Genomic DNA, 24484 nt, shown 5'->3' on the forward strand with positions numbered 1-24484 from the left:
AAGTGCATCTATTACATGCTATCTTTATCAGTGTAGCCCAAGTTGTGGCTGAAAAGGGTCCTGGACCAGTTCACTTTCCTGGCTATCAAAGTATAAATATGAAATAGAAAAACAGGAGGGTGAACATGGCAGAAATAATTAAGGAACTAGTAAAGCACATTTTAATTCTGCACCATTCATGAGAGAGAGAAAAACTTCCCACTAAAGGCATTGGGAAGTAACAGACAGACTTAGTTTGGAGTCCTACTTGTCACCTGTAAATGTACAGCAAGGATCGTTTACTTCAATGAGTTTTCACATCTCAGCATGAGAGAGTGGAGGAAGGTCTTTCAATTCTATTAGAACTACAAAATAACCCCTTTACAAAAGCCAGCTATTTACCTACTTTCTTTTTCTGGAAGTAGCTAACTGCTATTTATAGCATAGGACAAGCTCTGACAGACATAAATGAGGCTCAATCAGGGAAACATAAAAATAGCTCTGTTACAGAAGGGATGGTTAGATGACAGTGATTCCCAGTCCTGACATTCTGTCTGAATGGCATGAGAAAAGACCACCACTTATGTCTAGCATGACTCAAAGAGGACTTGAAATGTATTCTAGGAAGAAGGAATGAAAACAAGATCACTTTACCAAGGCAGGCCCCATCATCTCCCATTTTGAGGGAAATGCATTAAAATTATAAAATAAGCACACCTGTTTTGAGACTTTAATGCACACTATGACAAATTGCTTTCTGAATTAATATGAGAATCTGTTATAAATAGCTGGATTTTGGGGGTTCATGGCCCAGAGGGATGAAAATCTGACTGCATCCCAGGCAACCAGTGTTCAGTTAGTGACATGGACACTGAAGGGGTCAGGCTAGGAGGATGCAAGTGACTAGCTATCCCTTCTGGGGTGGAGGGAAGCAGCTCTGGTTTGCCACTTTGGTAACATCTAGAAGGAGAACTGGGTGATGCTCTTATGAGATGTGATGCTATTGATCACTCTGCCATTGGTGTTATACATATTACCAGAGTTATCATGTACTGCTGTATCCACATCTCCCATAGCATGTGGCAATTCCACAGTTCAAGGGAGTTGCCGCAGGGGATAGGGAGGGATGGTCTGCTAGAGCAGGCAGCTGGGAAAAACACCCTACAAGATGGGCACAGTGGAGTCATTTCCAGGGCATAACAGCATTTTTGGGTGGGAGGAGATGTACTGCAAAAGCTACTGAGCCAATGGAAAACACAAGTCCAGAATACAGCAGTTTTCAAAATTGCATGATCATGTCTCTGTGGGATTAGATAAGTGATCTGATGTACTTTTATTAAACAAGAAAGTACAGTGCCTGTTAGATGACACAAGATTTACATCTATGAAATAGGTCAAAATTCTCCTTTCAAGGATAGTAATCTCCAACATTACACTTAGTCTCACACATCCATATTTTACCAAGAATTCCATGATTTTATCTGCACTTATGTCATTTAACTGCGTAAGAAAGAAGTTAACTATACGGCACAATACTCAAAGAATACCATGATGGCAGCCCCCCCCAAAACAAACCAAATGCTTTGAATGATTATCCTTAGCCAGATTTTTCTTCCAAAATCCACACTTAATTTTATGCTTTTGGGGAGAATGTCATGGGCGTCTAAATGACCAACAAAGCAGCAATTCAAAAATGGAAGATCACTATAATCAAAAATTAAAATGACAATTAGTCATTCCAAAGAATGAGAAATACCCAAACAATAAAATAGCACTACTGGGAGTACACAATGTATTGGCCAATATGTGGAAATGCCTGATGAGAGAGGGGTGCAGTCTACTCCCAATAAAGCAGGTAGGACTGATGGCCATTGTAATCTAAGCTAAGAGACACTGGACCTCTAGAATGGCATCAATTGCTAATGTTAATTATTTGTGCTTATATTGTGACATAATTCATGGTGATGGCAGGACACCATTCAAGACTAGAAACGTTTTGGTATCAGAGTTATACAAGGAAAGCTCAGCCATGCCTTTTTAATATATTCCAGGCTGGAACATCAAAAGTCATTCGCATTAACATATGCGTTGACCAGATCTTATGCATACAAAGAGCGAAGGGATCTAAGAACCTTGATAACACTACACATTCTGTCTCCTGGAAGACTACTGACCATTACTATATCTTTGCAAACCCTGGTGCATCAATTTATCTAATTAAGTTCCCTATGACAAGGAAGTTATGTGTAAGAGTAAGCTCTGGGTGCCTTGGGAGGTTTTGTATGCCTCTTTAGTGACCATTGCTTGTGGCTGAAGCAATGGTATGCTTTGTGGATAAGGAGAGATCATGCTGCTGAAGTCTAGGCACAGTAGTACAATGGATATGAGGCTTTGGGAAGGACTGTCGTGGTACTGCAGCAGAATTAGGTTTTTCTCAAAGATGTGGACATATATTCAGAACTGGCAAGGTGATTACAAGAGGAATGCAAGAGTTTCTCTCCAGTATCTACACCTTTTACAAGTGGATTTGGTCTGATAATGGTAACTGGTTACCAATGAGCATAAGGCAGTTCTTATATTGTCTCAATGTGCCTAATGCTAGATGCCTTCCAACAAAAGGGTACAGGCTGACTTTGGTCACATGGTTTCTGATAATCTGAGGAGTCAGTATAATTAGGTTCTGAATAAATATGCTAACACAGAGTAAAAGCAGCTCAAGTATTTTGTGAAAAATCAGCAATACTAGCTTGAAAACCTAAGATGACAGTACAGGCTAGAGCAGTAACAGTTAATGGATGACATTCACAGAGATGTAGCACAGTGCAAACAAATGGATAACCACTTATGTTCTCAGTGCAATGAGACAGCACAATGAAAAACTTAAACACTTTTCTCTCTGTACAAGAATAGCAGTGATAATGTGGGACTGATGCAGAAATGAAGCACATTAAAAACAGAAAGTTATAATTTTGCCGTACAATATGGTAATGCCGTCAAAACAAAATGGGTAGACAGTTGCAATGTTCTTCGTACAAAATCGTTAGAGATGACACAACATAAGGGCACAAATGCCATGTACTTAGTAAGTACTGCATGTCATATATGACTTGGGCCAAAGGTGCTCACTGGCTACTACACAGCAGAGTTTAGCGCAGTTGTGCACACACAACTAACACCAATACATGTAATGTGGCATAAAATAAAACAGGGAAAACACCATACAACCAAAAGGAAATATGGGTAGCAAACCAATAGTAAGCTCATGTTCTGAACACTACTTCCCTTCTCTCATCAGAATAAAACTGCAGTGGCTCCAAATGAAAAATTACCAAAAGCAAGACACACAACTTACAATATTAACTTAAGAGCAAAAACGTTTGTAGTCATGGCCTTGGTTATGTAGGGATCAGAAACATAGTCAAATCTGGTAGCTTGGTAGTGCAGGTGTACACAGCATCAAAAAGCAATAAAAATACAATGCATTGCAAAAGAAAGTGAAAAACATCCAAAGCTACCAACAGTAAATAGTAGTGCTAGCACTAACCAACACTGTTCATTTCCTGACTCTCATAAGAGAGAAACTGCAACCCCCCCCCCCCCAAAAAAATAAAAATAAAAACACCACTAGCAAGGCATACAATTCTCAGTACTGGTAAATGTGCAACAAGAGTAAGTTCAATCACTTCCTGGTGGTAAAGGAATCACAATTGTGGTGAAATCTGGTAGCTGGAAACTCAGTTGTACACTATGTAGCAGCACGGCTGAAATAAGTGCTGATGCTGAGCTTTTCCCGGTTAGGGGTTGCCACAGCGGAACTCCGATCCGCTAATGATTGGCAGCAGATTTTTTTACGTGCCGAGTTTGCCAGCCCTGACGCATAACCTTCAACGAAGGTACGCCCATTCATGCATGTCTCCACAGAGAAGACACTCTAGCTGAGAATCAAACGGCACAACGTCTTGCTGTGAGGTGACAATATCCTTTGAAAATGGTTATGGTTGGAGGAGCTTCGTAAACAGTAATTTAAACCCTAAAGGGGCTGTCTGAGCAAAATACGACAGTCCCTAAAGTTCACTTCTGGCAGCGTATCTGTTTAGATGAAAGTATTTAAAACTTACCAAGCTCTACCTCCACCAGATACAGCAAATGCATAAGCTGAAACCTAAATGTAAACAAGCCAGCCAATAAAGAAAAACACTTACATCAATTTCCTGTTCCTGGAGTTTGAGAGCCTGAAGTGTGTCCCGAAAGCCATCTGGAAAAGGAGGTGCCTGTAATTACATAAATAGTGATTAGTCACAAAAGTAAACTAAGTTATCAAAAGTCAGAGAATGGGAGTGAGTCTGGGTTTCAGAACGATTCACCCTAACTTGAAGCCTGTGCAATTTACATGCATCTGCTTATGAACTGGACACACATGCTGGGAGCTACTTCTACTTCAGCTAATTCTCACAACGTTAAGGACAGGCACTTATGGTTTGCAAGTGTGATGTGAGTGTAAGATCATAAGCTATGGTTTTCGTAAGTAAGGAAGCATTGGACTTTGAATACATTCAGAAATGATGCCAATGCTCCTATGGCAGCCGATGATAAGATTAGAAAAGTGTGTAGCTTTAGACTGGTATGCCCATATTGTAGATCTTTCTAGAAAATAACTAAAATGTGAACCCTAGCCACAAAAGCAGTAATCTCAAAAGTTTAAGGACTTTGCTTGAAAGGTTGCCAAATTTTAACCACATGAGCAGAAGTTTTCCGTGCTGCACCAAGTAATTGCCCAGGGAAATATAAGCCCACTTTCACCACATTTGCATTTAGTGGCCAAGCTGCAGTGTGGATAAGGCTGGAAAAACATCTGGTCTCACTTTTTCTTTTTATATCATTAAGGTGAACATTGACATGGGAAGAAAAAAAAATGGTTGGTAACAGTAACATGAAAAAAATCAATGCTGGGAAATGGAGGACTGGGACAAGGGGGTAGGGCAAATGAGAGTAATAATAAGCAGACAAATGGATCTGAAAAAATCAATGCTGGGAAATGGAGGACTGGGACAAGGGGGTAGGGCAAATGAGAGTAATAATAAGCAGACAAATGGATCTGCTCAATGGATATTGTGCCATTCCAGCTTTTGCATATACATGATTTGACTGCCAGACAAAATGATGACATTGAATTAACACAAAATGCGTTCAGCATCACAGAACAATGTACGTCATACAATGGTTAAAAACTACAGCACATCAACTACAAAGACCAGCATGCACTATGAAAGCTAATAACAAGGGAAACAATCAAGGGTATTGCTGATATTTGTTGGGTCCTGATACCCATCGAGTTAGTGGGTGAAAGTAGCACACTGTCCATTTCAGTACGCATGCAAAGCCTGTGGACTACAAATAACAGACTGCTGCAGACCCTCAAGCTGATGATGAAGATAGGTTCCTGTATAAATAAGCATTGATAAACCAACAGTTCCTGTGCTACACAGACCTCCAGTTAAACTATGTTGGGAGACGTTTTACAGTTAATAGAAAGTGTACTTCAGGAAGTTAAAATAACAGCAACTTCAATCTGGGCTGATCAGTCTTTTCCCATATTGTGTTCTCCTATGCTTTCTTTAAAGGATATTTACATCTTGGAGGAAAGTGCTGTGAGAATGTGCAAAGTAAGCCACCAGTAAACCTGTTGAGATTTCTGTTTTAGCCTATAGCTTGTAATACCTGTATTTTAAAGCATTCTATTTGAAAAGTTTGAAGTGCAAGAAGCCTACAGGGGATTCCCCATACCATCTCTCTGTAAAAAAAAAATGCAACAGGAAGGCCTGACACCTGCCAAAGAGATTAATTTGGAATAAATTGCAACAATTTGCCTTTCCCAGTTGACACTACAGAAAACAAACCAGACTGTAAATTGAGGGAAAAAAGTGGTACAACCCCACCACACACATTCTTTTACTTCACTTGTCCTAAACCACTTTGAATTGTTGTTGATCTTACAGTTCACAACTCAGTTGAACAGGAAGTCCCAAGGTTCCACCATTCTTACTAAAAGTGCCCCTGACATCCACCATCTTCTACCATTCTACTCACTTCCTCATGTGTTAAGATGCCGGCCCTAGTCTAAAGCACCCATACCATGCAAACCTGACTTCTTCCTCTTCTCCTCACATTCTGGTCTATGAAGACGCCTATTTCAGCTTAAGGATCTTCCCAGGTTCTACTTTTGGCATGCTCACATCCATCTTCAGAATAAGCTTCTAGAACTGTGAATAAGACACTAGGTGCTGTGTCACTGGAAACATGCAGCATGACAACATTAGCTCAGTTCCATGCACCCTAACATTCTTCCTGTCATTGACATTGCTTCAACAGTTGGCTAAAGGATTTTTTGGATGGCTTTATAAACAACTTGATCTTCTCTAGGCAGTTAGGTGAATCAAAAGCATTATTTATAAAGAGTGCTCATGAATATGTAATGGAGTTTCCTGAGGCCAATTCTCATGTATCGGTACACAGTCTTCCACGAAAGCAGTAGGCCATTGCATCCAGGTGCTACTCAAGTATTACGCATGGCCAGCTGCATACATTTATAGTTTAGGGAAATAAAACCACTATAGCTACGGTAACTGCCCCTTTCTATTTTCAAACCCTGTGCAGGCAAAAACTGAAAGCTGTTACTCCAGTCTCTGCACCCAGTGCTGGCACATTAGTGTGGGTTAGCATTATATATTTTTTCTTTAACTTGCACATATGTCAGTCAACATAAACAGTTTATCCCTGGTAGTAAGCTGTCAGCATTGAGCAACCAGAACTTTTTATGAATCATGACTATTCATTTCAAACTGAATGCAGTTTCAAAATCTCATTTTCATCTCATTCACCAGTCTTTCTAAATCTGAAAGTTTCAGCATGGTCACGATTTCTAAGATCCCTGATCTTTATCTTTGCTTGTATACTTTCTCTGGACTGCTGATTTTAAAGATTAATACCCTACACTTTGTATTAAATTGAATATGCCTCTTTTCCACAACTTATCCATATTCTCTTAGGAACTCCACGCATCTCAGGCTCATTCAGGGAGAGAGGAGTCCTTTGATCCTTTGAACACTTACACATAATACACGCATTCCAAACAGGTTGGCTATGAACCTAACAGTTTATAACAAAAATGATTTCTGTTTTACCTTATAAAGTCACTAAATCTCCTATTTATAGACAAGTGTGGAGGCATTAATTATTTTTGGTGCTTTTCTTTGCTGGGAGTCCTTCAGTTTTATGAAGCATGTGTCTTAACTGCATTTGTTTTCTTGTGTCTGTATATCCGCCAAATTCTACAAGGCATGATTTTATGAATTTGTACGCATTCACACTATGTAGCAAACCTACATGAAGTGTGAGGATGGGGCACAACTGCCAAGGTTGCTTGGCTACTACTTTCGGGCAATGGTGAGCTCTGAGTTATAATAATAAAGTAGGGTGTGTGAGAACTGTGCTTTTACAACAAAAGGGAGGGATTTGGCGTTAAGTACCCCATGTGAAAAGCCGGACACTGTATGACTGCACTGCATAAAAAAAAAATATGCATGCATCACTGTGATCACTATGCAATGCTGTGGGATCACACTTTGGGGATTTGTAGAGCTAAATTCTCAAAGCCAGTGCATACAAGTGGTATATTCCCTTGATTCATTTTAGTGTTTTAAAACCAACTACTAAATGCACATACTAACAGGTTAATATTAACCCTGAAGCTGCACGTTTTGCTTTGATCAGATATTAGGAGCCCTCCCCTGTGGGTATTATAACTCAAACCCTAGATTCCCACACTTATCTATGCATGTGCCTCCCATGGCATCATAAACTGAATTGAAACAGCAACCTATCCAGTGTGCCCATCAGCTTTATTCTGTTACTTGCACACTGATGAATTTGATCCTGATATTTATGCTGGGAGAAGTTCCTACATCTGATGTTTAATTAAAAAAAACTACTCATGCAGCCACCAAACCACAACTCCGGACTTACAGTGGCATGTATCTGCTGTCTGGAAGAGAAGCACAGCATGAAGTACTAGGTACTGAGGAAAGCATGTTTAGTTTGCACCTAAGTTCAAGCTGGGAAGATAATCTGGGACTTTTCAAAGAAGTAGTACCTAATAGTCACCTTAAGGATATGCCCTGGGGTATCAGCACCATTTGTCTACCAGTCCAGGAGGTAGACCTCTCCTCCCACTGACTTCCTTGAATCTATCAGATGTTTAATAACTGTACTTGAGAATAAGAGGCCTCTCCCACTCTCATACAGCAGGACTCAAAAGCCCAGAATGACAAGAGTCTATCTCATATATTTACAGCTTGCAGGACAGGCCCACAATATCGGACAGTTGTCTGTTATTTGCGGTTACCTGTCCTTGAAGGTGCAGGAGTATACCCTTGGGAAACATAGAATGGTGCCTGTCAGCACAAGCAGAGGCCACTTTTGTTTCCACAACAGGCAGAACAATACTGCCTTGACCATTAACTGTCATGGCACATTAAAACCTGAATGTATAATGAGGGAGTAGGAGCCCACCTATCTGCAGCTAGATCTAAGAAAGGTTCACCCCTCACCTTTGTGTCCTGAGAAGAGGACTCAGAGGTCTTTATTGCTGAAATGTTCAAGGATAAAATAAAACTGTTCTCCCTATAAGTTTCCACTGGATAACATTTTTCTTTGAGGAAGCAGTTAGGCTTATGAAGTCCTCAGTGTGCTATCCTGGGACCTCTGTTTTCTTTCTAGAAGTTTATTGTGAAACAGAAGCCTTGCATTATTACTCCTATGCCCAAGGACACTATTTTGTTTACAGGCTGAAAGCCTTCAGATACCTGTCCTTCTGCTCCCCAAAAAAACAGATGCTGCCTACAGCCCCCTCCCCCCAAGTTAAGTAGTGGTCTTTCAATGCATTCAAGAGCTTGTACTGTGTGCAATCTCTTTGGTACAATACAGACATCCATCTTCCTGTCTTAACACCTACTAAAAGCCACACTGGGGCTCACATGCATCACTTCTGTAGATTGCAGTTTTTTTTAGTGATCAAGTACCACAAAAGCATTCATCTTTCTTCAGTCATGAGGTCAGGGAAAAGCTCATTAAAATCCTTACCACAGTTTCTGCAATAGGCTATCATGTATCCTCCTGTAATTTTGGCTATGTAGAAACTATAGCTGCGGCAGCAGTCTTGAGCAATTGCCTGTTAAGAATCATGTGACTCTGATTCCTCTCCCATAAGGGTGACCTTACGCAGGTTACCCTGAAAGCAGTGTTTTTTTAAACCCTGTGCATGCCAAACATCAATCTGCTTTGACCTATCTAGCCCATTCATCCCTCACTGGGATGAGAGGCATCACAGGCCCAGTCCTTCCTCTGTGAAGTGAGAGCTGGTAATAATTATATTACTGAGGCCATTATCAGGCTCTCCCACTGCCCCAAAGAGTTCATAACATCCTCTCAGAAGCTTCTGCAGGATGTTGGTGCTGCCAGTTTTTGGGTAGGGGAGCATGCAAACTTCTCTGAGTGACTGCCACTTGACCTACATGGCTAGTCTGTGGCAGCAAGTCTGTCTGGCCCTGGTCTATGAGCTGCACCACTCAGAGTGTCCACTAGGCATCACATGAGTGGAAAACCAAGCCACCTCCTTCCCCTGTAGTATGAGGTAGGATACTCACACCCATCTGTCCACCCTGCTTCTTTCAGCTCCTGTGTCCATTAAATGAACAGCAGTTAGGGCTCCATCCCCTTGCATCATGGCAGTGGGAAAGAGAATAACATTTACATTGGTAAGATCCTTTTCACAGATCTTCAGAGATTTGGATAATCATTTCTAAAGAAGCAGAATCTTACCATGATTGAAGGTGTCTTTAACACTAAGCACTTTTTTTTCCAGACTAGGCAGGCCAGTTAGCAAATTGGAAACTCTACTGAAGACTAAGGAGGGGCTCCCAAACAAACATTTTTTTACATCCGCCAGCTGTACTACCTAAATTCCCAGAGAGGGGCATATCTGCTGGTTCAGCAACAATATTCCTGACTAATAATCCAAAATTTTCCACTGGATAAACATTTTTTCAATGCACTCTGGCATCTCATTACATCTGAGTGACGCCTCCAGGTGCATCTGCAGTTAACTCCTACCGACGCCTCTAGGCATGAAATATTGCTTATTCATATTTGCATCAATAATTCCAAAACCATGTTATGTACAAGGTTTTAAAAGATTTCATCTTAAAGATCAACCAATAGCAAACTCATGTGCATTAATATTTGACCTCTGTCTAGTGCAGGTAAATAGATATTAACTGTTGTGTTTATGATATTAATTTATACAGATATAGTTTTCACATTTTTCTAAATATCTCAACAACCAAGTAACACAGACAGAACTCCTTAGCCTCATACAAAAGTTCTCAGTTAGATGAATAAAATGCAATTGATAGTAGATGTGGAACTTGAGTGGTTGTTGAGATATTGTAAGTTGTTTACAAAATATTGCAAATGTAATAGTTACTGTGACTTATAAAATTCAGTTTAAGACCTAGAAACTAAAGAATACTTCCACCACAAAAATAGCTTGCGCTGAAGAGTTTGCCATTTATACTTCTTTCATAACCCCTATGGTTCCAGAGATATGAACATTTGTTTGAAATGAGAGGACATAATTTGATTCTGTCAAAAGGCTTAGGCTCCGCCCATTGAAAGTTACAGTGCAAACTTCCTGAGCTCCATTGGAGTGAATGAGTTCTATTACCAGGAACCAGTAAGGTCTGGGCATGATCATAACTGACCATATCTTAGATCTTGAGTCCTACTCTCATAAAAGACCAAGTCACCTCAATAGGGCTCTTTAGACAGGCCTAACTCTAGTCTTCAAAGAGTCCATAGGCATTGTCCCTCCTTTGAAACAAGATTAGCAATCTAATACAATATTTTTTTTCCTTTATTTGTAAGAAGAGAACAGTCTTCCATCCAACAGTGGACTTCAAAGACTTCACAGATAACTTTGGTATGTCAAGTTTCAGATGGTGAGACTCTTATAGACACTTCCTTGCTGACACCGAAAAATGGCTAGCATTACTGGACATGACAGATGTCTTCCTGCACATCAGTGTCTGTGGGGCTGTGAAGAAGGCTCCTTCATGTAAATGTGAATGGGCACCACTATAGTGCACCACAACTGTATGGTCTCTGCTGTGCATCAGGAGTGTTTATCAAGTTTCTAGTCATTGTAGTAGAAGCCTTTTTGGAAAAAGACCCTTGTGGGTTCCCTTTTCTGGATGACTGGCTCCAGACAGCCACATTGAGGGACTCCCAGGAGAATGCCCAGCTTGGATATGTCCACAGTTGCAGGTGATGGGGTTCTTAATAACCTTGGAGAAGTTTTCTCTGAATCTTTCTCAAGAGGAGTACCTTCATCATGGCAGAGTTAAAATATTTAGTTGGCCATTCCTGCCACAGAGATAGCCAAGGAATGCATGAACTTAGCAGCCTAAATGAAAATGAAGTGGTGAGCCTAGGCAGTGATATCTTGAAAGTGCATTTATTATGCCTCAGTATGCAGATGATGCAGTAGACAGTGAGGTGCCAATGGTAGTTATCATTTACTCATGCCGGCCCAGATCCTCTAGTGTCAGGCACCTGTGGCCAAGCCCTAGAGCAAAGGAGTCCTAACAGTATAAGTCTGGATCTTTACTTTCTACAGCTAAACCACATTTTACTGACAAGGTGGGTAGCCCACCTCGGCCTTTGTGTTCAAGAGAAGTGGACCCTTCCTCCCAGACAGAGGGCTATACATGTATCAGGTGGAGCTACAGGCAGGGTCTGTTGCCATAAAGGTTGTAAGAGTGCACCTCTCCCAAGGAGATGTGCAGTACAAAAGCATGCAAACACAATGAAGAGCACTTGTATCCTCTGTGCAGGAAACCATAGCTAGAAGCTTCACCTTTCAGCAGTTTGCATATTGAGAGAGGGGGACATTCTGGTGGACTCACACTCAGCTACTTCCCTGGAGCACAGGCTTAAGGAGCCCTATCCAGTCAAACTGAAGTGGAACACCCCTGGGATGAGCCTGTTTACTTCATGGGAAAATGTAGTCCTGCCTCCTGCCCCTGTTCTGCTCACTGCAGCAGAACAAGGGGAAGCTGATAGTGGGTGTTTGCCCTCCTGTACACCTAACATCCACGCCCTCGGATTAAATACCAAATGAAACATTCCACGGATTGGATTAAATACCAAATGAAACATTCCACGGATTGGATTAAATACCAAATGAAACATTCCACGGATTGGATTAAATACCAAATGAAACATTCCACGGAGTTAAGAACAAAGCTTATCCTTGTTGTCAGCAGCAGTGAAGAGGAAAGCTGTGGTTCCGGAATCTTCGCTTTCCAGCAGCACATGAAGGGTTACACGCAGTAGTGTAGCAGGGGTGACTCAAAAGAGACAACCATCCTTGGCGCATAGTGTTGGGGGCATGATAGAGACTTCCTGCAGCATTCCTTTCTATGTATCGAAAACCCATTATGGTTTTCACGTGAATGGGTGAGAGGAGTGTGGACTGGCTGCTGTAGAAGCCAACTCACCAATCAACTTTCTCCAGTAAGCTGCTGCTGAAGTATTTTTTTTTTTAAAGTTTGCCCTTCTCTTGAAGAGCTAAAGGGGGAACATCAGGGACTGGCACCAGTTCAGTATGAGCTGGCTAAGGCTCTGCTTACCAGTAGAACTTGAGCCATTTCCCTTGAAAATCACAGGCTGAGGAAACAACTGACCACACCTCAGGGCATGTCTCCTTGAGGACCCTTCATAGCCCTCATCTTTCTTCAAGAATCACAGACAAAACAAAAAATTAATTAAGGGGAGAAATGCACAACATCAGGGACTGTAGTTTAAGTATTCTTCCAATTTATAAGTTGATAGAACAGGTTTTGCATCAACATGCATTTTCTGAACAATAAGTGTGGCTCAGTAATGTCTGACTTTACTGAGTTAGCTGAAAAAAATCAGACCTTTTGCAAAGAATGGAGCAAAAATAGCAAGAAAATCAGGGACAGTTGAGTAGTATGGACCCCTTGGATTCCACTGGCCATTCTAAGCAGGGATTCAAGATAACCGAAACCACTCCGATCATCAGTTATACTACACTAAATATATGAGGTTCTCCATTTGTGTGCAGATATACATACACATGCCCTGGACATGAGATGAGAGTTAAGTTTATGTATCATATTTGATAATAAAACAGATCAAAAACTTTAGGAATATTCAATAAATAATGTATAAAGGAAAATGAGCTTCCAGGACTCACTAATGTCATAAAGGTAATGGATGTTTATCACACTGCGCTTTTTCTTCATTAAAGCGCACTGTTCACGAACTATTATATTTAACACAAGATTACTACCCAACAAATTTAAGACGTAGTGTTCTCTGAGCTTCATAGTATTCCTAAAAAGACTGGAAGGGTGCTAATTACTTAGTCAGCCCAGCCCTCCCTTTATCCTCTTAGACAAGAGCTATTATGTTAGGCCATTGGTTACTCCGAACTACTTGAGATACTTGTATGACACAGTAACAGTTGTTCTAGACAGTGTGTATTGGTTTGGGCATTTCTGCCTATTGTCCCTGAGAAATGAAGGAATGTAACCCAGCACAGGCTAGTCAAGCAGTTCCTTAAGGAGGGATTACATTTTCATCTTCTTTTGAAAAAAAAACATTTCCTCAATTTCATGGGTATCAGACTTGCTCACCCCACATCCCAGCCTCTATGTTCAGCAGCTTTAAAGTTAATCTCCTGATAGATGCTATTCTTTTTGGCCATTACTTCTACTTCAGGACTTCCTTTGTAAGGAACCATACTTGTTTGGTCACCAGGATAGACTGGGTGTTCTTTAGGACTAAACCAAATTTCCTGCTGAATGAATTGACCTTAAACTAGAGCCCTTCCCACCTTGGTGTTGTACTGTTAGCTCAGGTTTTACTTAAAGAAAGTTCAAAAGTTCCAGAAGACAGATGAGCTGCTCATTTCCTCTGCCTCACTTAGACAAGAGTAGACGATTGCTGAGCAAATCTTTTTCTAGTCTTCTACATGGGTGGCGAAAGCCATGGAACCTAGTTGGCTAGGCTTACATAGGCCCTTGGGCCAATAGCCTAGTACCTACCTATGAACCTATGATAGCTATATACAGCTCGCTGACTACTGGCAGTGACTGTTTCCACTGTTAGTTAATTACAACCCTGGCTACCTCATTGTGTCTGGAAAACCCTTTTATTTAATGGATGCTGTTTTGAGTTCCTAGAAGTCTGGTATGTTACATACTTACATAACCTTCTAAATTTTTTGTTCTTTGTTTTCACATTGGATAGATGTAGCTGGCGGAAGTGAGGCCAGCTCTTCTAGTCTGCTGTATGACATCAAAATATGCTCTGCACAAGAGATGTTCACCCATGTGTGCAGGAGCTGAACAGAGAAATAGCTTAGTTGAAGGTGGCAGAGGGGGGTGTATCCCAGACTTGGATCCCTACCAAAGTGGAGTCCCTCACAGATGAAGCAATAGGGTGACTACATATAAGACAGGAAATCTCCTTAAAAAACATCAGAAACACAATTTTTCTGCTTAATGCAAACCTTGATGACAGATCCACCAACTTGACCCAGATCTATAAACCTTATAATTGCCATTTCATTCCCTCGTGCTGAGCTTCTGCTTCTGTGACTGACAGCTGACATGATTTTGTAGGGTTCAGTACATCTTTCTATTTCTTGGAAATTTCCTTCCCTGTAGACTGTTCTCTCCATGTAAATGTGAGTGCACACACTAACCAACACCCTTTTCAGTCTTATTTCCTTTGCATCCACTGATCTGAGCCAACCCCAAATATACATTACTGATATTCCTGTCTGTTTCCTTATTATTTTGAAAATTTATGTTGAGTTAACAAAATATTTTTTTTCTAAAATCTGAATACTCTGTGACATAGTAAGAGTAAACAATATTCTCATGTCAAATGTCTTGCCCTGTTAATAAATGTGAAATACAGATATGTCTACTCTGGCCTGGTGCTACTGGAACATGTGGAAATCCAGTAGTTTTCAAACAAGTTGTGCAGCTATATCTTCAAATTTTTAGTATGGAGTACTGACCTTGCACCCAGGACTGGCTCAAACTCAGCAATACCCCTGATAATGATGTCATGCACATGGATAAAAGATTTAAAGGCCAACTGTCCATAAGTTCAAACACATACATCTTGATGTGTATTTGGCCACAGTGAAGAAGGCCAATTAGGGACAGAAGTTGTTCTTTAAATACAATTAACATTTACTACATTTTTATGTACTCACAAACTGCAGGTACACAAGGAAAATGACATACTGACATTACAGCTGCATGTGCCAAGTCTGTAGTTAGTTATGGTTTGCCTTATACTAACCACACCTGGTGGCACATGGTCAGAAACTTTCCCAGTCATTCACTGCAGCTAGTTTTTCTGAGATTCAGTAATTCAGAGACTGTATTTACTTCAAGAAAAAACAATGTAGGAGGTTGACCTTACATTAACCAACCTATTCTCAAGAGAGAGTCACCTCAGACACATGAGATGAGGAGAAACAGTGGACATCTACAATCTATGATGACTATCTACAAATGTAAGAGACCAATGGTCTTACTTGTATGTACAAGTGAGCCCTGGGGGAAGAGGTTTCTACCATTCTGTGTACCGTGTTGATGAAATTGTCACTCTCATTCATCTATTTTGGACAAGGAGGAAGATATAGACATAGTTGCAAATTAACATTGTAGTCTGTCGCTAAAAACACATCACTTTGTTGCACAACAGAAAACTATTCTTTAGAAATAATACCTTGTTCAGAATAATGTATAATATAAGCAGTGAAAAAAAATCCTGTGTAAGGTTTCAAGCCTAACAGTGGCTTTGTTTCCAGTTCCCCATTGTTCGTATTAAACATTTTTAAGCCTTTCAGGTGTTCAGACTTTGTTGCCTAGTGCTAATCTAAAACAGTCTGATGTTAAGAGTTAAATTAATCCGTTCACCCCTTGAAAATCAAAAACACAACTTGGTAACACCATATTTATAAATGATAGTAGTCTTAAAATTGTACTGATCGACAGGAATTGAGTTTTATGCCACACTGTTTTTAGATTGAGTTTCAGTAATGGTACAAGAGATATTCCAGAAACCTTCTTGTTTGCCATTAGTTAAGTATTACAGAGTTTCAGCAATGGATAAAACTTTAATACTCATTGTGAAATGGAATTTTGGACAAATCTGGAATACATGAAAAATATCATATCCCAACGCCTGTGTGCTTATGAGGATGTCAGGTTTATGTTCAACAACAACAAAGCAATGATAGCCTTTATTAATACAAACATTGGGATTTTTATTTAACGAATGAAGTATCCTGGGAAATTTCTCTTTTTCTCTGAGATATAGCAATCTTGAAGTATAGTGGGTGTGGGGGTGCAGTGGGGTCTTCCCTTCTGCAAAGAAAATTTATATTTTCAGTTATTTTAACCGCAGCTGCTATTGGCAGTTGAGTATTTCTGGATGCATATAAGTGTCCATCACAAAATCCTCAGGTTCATTAGAGAGCCTGTTTAAGTAAGGAGAACACTTACTAAGCAGATAAATTGTTAAGTACATCGTGGCTACATAACTCTCAAACAACTGTCTATGGCAAACAGAAAGGTTTTTGGATATTACCTCAAAATTTCTTTTCTTGCCTGTGTAAGAAGGGGAAAAACACAACATTGTCTTTTCAGCTTAGTCAATCACCGGGAAAAAAAAAGTCAGAAGATCACAACCTTTGTCAAAAGGAAAGCATGTAGCACTAGACTGCAAGAAATAAGACTACCTAAGGAAAATTAATAATCACTAAAACAACTTATATCTTTCTTGAATTAAATATTTACCACTTAACCTAATGTTACGTTTGGAATAAAGCTGGTGGAAAACCTGTAGGCAAGGAAGAATAAGGACTTTGTTTTGTCATTCTGAAATAGATATGGTATCCAAAGGTAATCTGGAAAGCGGTGATAATTAACAGGTAAATGTCCTGCTGCTTGTGGACTGTGGTCAGTTTAGTCTCCCCCAAAGGGACAGATATTCCTGAGGTAGCATGGACTAAAACTAAGCCCTCTAAATGTTGTAGTATCACAAAGTAACAGTGCTGAAGATACTAAATAGTCTAGAAAATTAGTAATCTGAAGACCAATTTGGCCTAAATTTGTGACACAAAATTATAGTGGACCTGTCTTCCTATAATGCTTGGTTGTTAGTACAAAAACAGAATATTTTCTTTTAGTTAACGGTGCTCTTCCTAGAAGCTTGGAAAGTAGACAGACAGAACCAGAATGATATGAGGTAAGAGTCCAAAAGGATTAAACAGGAAGCTATTCCCTTCATTGGCCATATTGTGAACATACCTCAAACTCTTAGTGCAAGAAATCTAGACCAAAAAAACATAATGGAGTGACAAGGACCCAAAACTAGGGACAGACTTTCAATATTGCTCTTATTAACATAGTTATTTAGAATAAATGGTTTTGTGTTAGCATGCATTTTCTGAAGGATATGACGTCTGAAACTAAAATGTCTTCCATTATTTAGTGACTTCTACCCCCAGGAATTTGTCAGAAAAATCACATGTTTTATGAGAAACAGACCCAAAATATGAAATAAAAATCTGGATATTCTGCAAAAATCTGGACAGTTGAGATGTATGAATTTGTGAAAAAGGCTCTAACTATTGAATGAATTTCTGAGACATTAAAGGCAGTTTTCCAATGCTGTGCTAACAAGTAGTCAGAAATTCAAAGGCAGACTAAAATGAATACAACCTAAGCAGTAAATGGTAACATATGGACTTTAATGAGTTAGACTAAAAATTCCATGCAGACTACTCTGTCAGAAATACTGGGTGAGCAAATTGGTGTAATTTTGAGCTGTGATGTAGAATCAGAATTGCCTAGACATAGTAAGGCCTTACTGAGTTTTAATTGTGGTGGTTTCCAAAAAAGCAATTACTAGAAAATGAAAATCAGTGTCTAAACCAACTGTATTTAGAATCAGCGAATACAGTAACAGTGATAAAAGAACTGAAAATGGGATTTTTAGAACAGGGTTGGAGCAAATTACATAGAAAAAAATGGAACTGTGGAAATAATACATGTAGAAAAATGTTTTAGAGGTGGAATGACGTTTAATGGAAGGCAGGAATTTAATGAGCTATGTAATGGTTGAGTGACAATGACTGTATAGAAGATTATATGTGAGGTATAATGTTTGCAACTGAAAATATGTCAGTACGGCTTGTTTTAATTTATATAAATGTATGACTGCTTATGTTATAAGTGATAAATCAATAAATGCTTCCTGTTTAAAAAAAAAAGAATACAACCTGTTGTGTGAAGAATCCCCTGAAAAAACACTTCAGGAAAAGTATATGGGAATAAGAAAGGGGAAAGACAGCCCAAAAACAGACAGAACTATTTTCATGGACCAGGACCATAAAGCTCCTGTAGGTAGTACATTATGTTTTAAGGCAGGAGGAGGTCATATCTAAGATTCTAGAATACCAGATGGCAAACTGCTGCAGTCTGAGCACATGTCACATGAAGGGAAGTCTGCAAACTGCTTGAAGAATCTCTGAGCTGTTTAACAGGTTTTGATGAAGCTTGTAATTAAACAAAAGCACTCAACTGAATCACATTCTGTACCTTTTTTACTCCAGCGACATTTACTAGTGTTGACTGTAGCTAAGGTATACTGATAATCTTTTCTGGAACAAGGCATAGATTTTTGGAAAACAAAAGATGAGTTAATGGAAAATGCATGTGGTAAGAAGTTTGATTTCAGAGTTAACATTATTAAATCAGACAGAGACCTGGACCTGGGAAACTTATCTACTTGATGCGACAAGGAATATCACAATTCCCTGTGTCTGAATGTGAAAAAAAGAAATTTTTGAATGATATAAAGAAGAGGAATGTATAGAGAATCCAATATGACCATACGGTCCATACAGCAGGAATGTATCACAACAGAAAATACCAGCTATAAGAGTCCTACAACAGAAATAAGATTGTTGTTGAGTAAATACTAAAGTTGGAATAAAGCTGGTGGAAAACTTGTAGTTTAAAAAAAAATCATCTTCTTTGTTTTTAGTATTTACTTTTCACAACTCAAGCCAAGGAGCACTCATGAGATTAGAACATGTTCTGCTGAGAATGTATGTTATGCCTGGTCAAAATATGGAAAGGAAGTAGCCCTCAAGGATGACATCTGTACAAATGTGACACAGCTGTGTTCTACTTTGCTAATGTTTAGAAATACAAAATACTGGCATTTGTCTAAATAAGGACTGCTTTTGTAGAGACTGGGTCTAGGAAGACATGGAGACCTCCCTATACATCAGAATGGTCAGCAACAAGGGCATGCTCCAGCACTGACCATGTTACTTACTGCTTTGTAGTCTGAAGGCAATTTACAAGGGTATGCTCCTACACTGACCATGTTATCCATTGGTTTGTAGTCCAAGGGCAGTTTATAAGGGTATGCTTCTACCCTGACCATGTTATCCATTGGTTTGTAGGCCAAGTTCAATTTATAACGGTATGCTTCTACCCTGACCATGTTATCCATTGGCTTGTAGTCCAAGGACAGTTTATAACGGTATGCTTCTACACTGACCATGTTATCCACTGGTTTGTAGTCCGAGGGCAGTTTATAAGGGTATGCTTCTACACTGACCATGTTATCCATTGGTTTGTAGTCCGAGGGCAGTTTATAAGGGTATGCTTCTACCCTGACCATGTTATCCATTGGTTTGTAGTCCGAGGGCAGTTTACAAGGGTATGCTTCTACCCTGACCATGTTATCCATTGGTTTGTAGTCCGAGGGCAGTTTATAAGGGTATACTTCTACCCTGACCATGTTATCCATTGGCTTGTAGTCCAAGGGCGTTTCACACTACATATGTTAAGTAATGTTAACATCATGTGACAGAACAAGGGGATATGGAAATTTGAAGAGGGGAAAACTCCAGAAATGATGACTTGCAAAGGTCCACTAGGTACAATAAATGAGCAATCTTCATGAAAAACACGGTTATCTGCAGTTAATATGACTAACAGGCATTTTGAACATTCTGTAAATGAAGGGAAAGATGAAAGTAGTCCCAGAATACTATTACCTCCACAATGTCTGAGTGTTTTCTGAACAGTGGAAGGAAGTGAGAGGTTTGTAAACATACCAATGACCTTTTTTCAAGAGAATCAGCAGCTCCTCCTATAGAAGTGATTTCTCTTGGCTGGTGGCCAGTTTGAGATAATAGAGGAGTAAAGGGTTGGCTTGGAAGGGCACGACAGATTTTTGAGATTAATGAATGACAGCAACGGCTTTTAGGCTAACTGCTGCAGCCAAGCTTTCGATAGCTGACACAAACCAAAAGTCCATGAAGAGGAAGAGGAACTTTCTGTCTATGCAGACTGACTACAGAAATAGCAAATTATCTCTTTAAAGCTCATTTAGCTTACAAGAACTTAGTCACCTTTACAGACCTGATACTAAGAGAAACCATTATGCACTACAACTTCAGTGGGCTCATCTTTTTTTGCCGACAAATAAATTGCTGACATTTAAAATGTTTGATAAGCTACTTGCAGTCTCTCATGTCTTTTAAGTGATGACAAAAAAATGAATATACGTGTGTGTGAGCATGTATCTATATACACACACACACTTTTCCCCAAAAGCAGCACTTAAGATAGGTGATCCCTCCAAAAAATTATCAGGAATAAGATGGAACTTCATCCATTTGACAGTGTGTACTACACAAGAAACACATTATACATTGTAAAATATTAGTAAATGGAGAACCAATTCCGCTTGTAATTTTATCATACAATACTCTCACAGCCATAAAATTCTCAGGATAAATATGTATAACTGGTGCCATTTTACAGCCAGAGTTAGACACTTTACTGCATGTGACCGAAATAAGTGTTTCACGTCACTGCTGGATAAATGCATACAAGAATATGCGCACCTGTCAACTCATCGCGTATCTAAGCACAATACATCTCAGTAAACTTTCTTACAATACAGAGTCTTAGTAATGTCAATAACCATCACTGCTAATGTTCAAGGATTACAGGACCAGTGTATGAACTGCTTCAAAGAAATGAGTTATTCAGAGATTGTACAAAGCTTATGCTTTTGGAACCAACGATCATGAAAAAAAAATATTTCCAGTACCAGTAACATAAATCTTATTCCAGATATAGCTTAAGATTCTGTTATGAATACTGCTCTGCCCTTACAATCCTATGGTGCATGTAAGAAGTAAAGGAGTTCCAGCTATGATGGCAGGTAATATACTTGGAGCATGCATTAAAATGTCAACCATGCTGCAATTAAACATTTATACAATACATAGCATGTGGCTGCTACCTACCTGTTGATCCAGGAATTCTAGGTTTCTCTGCAACTGAAGGTCTAGGAGTTCATCCTATCAAAGCCTCAGAATAAAGCAGCAGCAGTGTAGAACAGAGAGAGAGAAGAAGACCCAGAGGCTGTCAGTTGAAATGCAACAGGAAAGAATACAGCAAGAAATCTGCAAAGCATGCTCATAACATACAACTGCCGAAGTAAGCTGCCTAAATGTTACCCAAGCATTAAACATATGCCCAGTATATGTTGTCTTCTTAACCACACCATGTTACCCTGACGGTGGCCATATCAGCCATGGGAAAGGCATTACACTGTTGTCTTAAAGTGGCCACAGTATATAAATTGTTATAAAAGTACTTAAGGACATTCCAGTGAGAATAGATATGACAGTCTACTCAAGCTGTGCAGCTAGACCCCAAGTAGTCACCCCCTCTAACTTTTCTCTTCTCCCTCTGCCACCCTCATACTGAATTACACTAAGCATCTCATGTAAAACATTCTATAATCCCAGGATCCACTCTGTGAAAGTACATTTTCTGAAGTTCATCTGAGTTACCTTGGGTTCCATCTTGTCTTCAGTACTACCTGACACTAGCAATTCAGTGTACACGTACACGTACACACACACACACACACACACACACACACACACACACACACACACACACACACACACACACACACACACACACATCCTGATCTTCTATTAACATTTTGGGAATTCTGCATTGCATCTGTTCTCCTAAGTTAATATCACTTCTTCAAAAAAGGCTACCTGAGTTAGGCTTAGTAATTCTAGATGAAACTCTAAAAATGCCCTGCATATCATAAGTATGGTATTATCATTCATGGACTCTCCTACTTAAATTGTACAAGCCTGCATGCTATTAGCCTTCATCTCTGCCATTTCTACTTATCTGTTTGCTTCAAGGTGAGGACGGTTTTAATTTCACCTCTTCATTTGCCCTTCACACAATAGACAAATGTCATGTCTGCCTATCATGGAATCTGCCCTACACTTTGTTGGACACTGTCCACTCCACCCAAAAGTAATGCACAAATTCTGGCATTATAAGCATATAGAAAGATAGTGGTCTCCAATACCTGTGTAATCTCAAGCACAAGTATGCGAAAAGGAGGTAGCACCAACAAAAAACGCAATGGCACTCAAATGCTTGGTGGCCCAAACCTTTTAATTTCCCAAACAGCCATACGCCATAACAACAACATGGTTTCTCCTGCCCTCTTTAGATGCAACCACGTACATACATGCACCATCTAGTACTAGGTCATATAGCATTTGCTGACATTGTACAACAGATTTTGGGTACTAATAGTGATATCTGTTATACACTTAGCAACACATATCCATGTTTGTGATCATCAGCTAGTGACTAGACTTGAAGATACCAGGATTAGGAAACAGCAAGGGAACACTACTTTATATATATATATTCCAGCAGTCCGGAGGTTGTGCTACATTTGTGGAAACTGCAAGATGCCATAGAGATATCTATGATTTGCATTAGCAGTCCCTTTTTCCTGCTTTCTATCTCATCTACATTTGCACAGTGTTTAATATACTGCCTGGTAAGAATGTATATATCTCAAAGGCATTGATCTGTGCTCCACCCTTTTTCAAAGCATGCTATATAGCTGAATCCCAGCCTATGTCATTATCTAACATCAAGTGTAAAACAGAAATGACTGGAAGTGATGGGAGAATGAATGCTCCTCTTTTTATCACAGCATCATAAAACGAATGGATGCCAACTAGAAAATATCCCTTATAATTACCTTTTCAAGATGCCATGACTGAGTCACGTACCATCAACAATGTAAAGAATGAAGAAATGTAGGAAGGAAACTGCTACCGCGTTGTAATCGGTAAACAATACGTGTGTGGATATAGCAGTAATGAATTTATCAGACAATATCGTTAGAGGCGTGTTTCTTTAGAACTAGGTTTTTGAATGGTGCCGTTAGCTTTAAAATAAAAGCATTAAATAGAATGGTTACAAGCTTTCTCCTACAAGAATTTAAATTTTCTTCATTTTTAGCTATAAATTTAAATGAGTATGAGCCATCACTGCAGGAATGAGCAATGTGGATTGCTGTTTATTTAATATCACCTTGCTCAGGCACTTAAATATTACTTCATACTAATGGTGAAACATCCAATTCTTTTCCCACTGCAAAAAGCAAGACAAATGCCTGAGGCACAGTAAATTATTCCTGCAGAGGTGCCCATAATGAGTTGATTAACTTGAAAAAGAATGATGCATATTACAGTGTAAAAATCACTGCCCATTTTTTTAGAGGCTTGGAATAAATTCATCCTGTACATGTAAGAGATTACTTTTCTTCTTCTCTTAAACCTAGTTTAAATGGATATCATGAAAATGAATTGGCACTTGTAATGTGTTTTAAACCACAATACCAATGAGAATGAAACATGTTGCTCGCTTCACTCTTGGGTAAATTTACAAATAAGAATGTCTTCTAAAAATATGTTCAGCCTCAGGACTGTGTAAGTAGTGCAGTTTAAAGTTCTCACATTTCTTTCTAAGCCATTTTGGTGTTTAATGAAATCTGTCTGACGGATAGGTTTATATTTTCTTACTGTGTTTCAATTTGATTTGTTATTCACTACCTTTCTAAACTATTTTTTCCTACTTTAGTTCTGAGTAATTGTCAGAACCTCCACGAACACGTAGCATACTGAAAACCAGTAACAGCATTCAAGAGTGCATGTCGACAGCAGGTAGGTGAGGTAAAATGAAACAGACTGTTGATTAAGTACAATCTAACAGATAGGCAAATGGGCAGATTAGGTGACAGTTAGCCCAAGTTGTCAGAATTTGTGTTTCTGTTAAAACCAGCCATTTACTATACAGTTTTGAGCACATATACATAATGAAGACCACCATGAAAGACTTGCTGTTAGTACACTTTCGAATAAGACCGGTATAAACATTTCCTCTTTAATCGCAAGAGC

General features: G+C 39.4%; 1 protein-coding gene across 19 annotated transcripts in view; it reads right to left on the bottom strand.

Annotated features, from left to right (window-relative positions):
* Nucleotides 1-24484, bottom strand: part of PLEKHA6 (pleckstrin homology domain containing A6) — a 1822600-nt gene that overhangs the window by 303763 nt on the left and 1494353 nt on the right. For 11 of the 19 annotated variants that reach the window (XM_044076969.1, XM_044076965.1, XM_044076964.1 and 8 more), the window contains 3 exons: nucleotides 21491-21544; nucleotides 15680-15760; nucleotides 4182-4250 (listed from right to left, as the gene is read on the bottom strand). In XM_044076969.1, coding sequence (XP_043932904.1) covers nucleotides 4182-4250; nucleotides 15680-15760; nucleotides 21491-21544 — 204 coding nt within the window. The remainder of the gene's footprint in view (nucleotides 1-4181; nucleotides 4251-15679; nucleotides 15761-21490; nucleotides 21545-24484) is intronic. The other 8 variants (XM_044076983.1, XM_044076981.1, XM_044076977.1 and 5 more) reach the window with 3 other exon arrangements.

The sequence above is a fragment of the Protopterus annectens genome, chromosome 7.part0, assembly GCF_019279795.1.
Source record: "Protopterus annectens isolate FY-2018-M chromosome 7.part0, PAN1.0, whole genome shotgun sequence".
NCBI classification, from domain to species: domain Eukaryota; kingdom Metazoa; phylum Chordata; order Ceratodontiformes; family Protopteridae; genus Protopterus; species Protopterus annectens.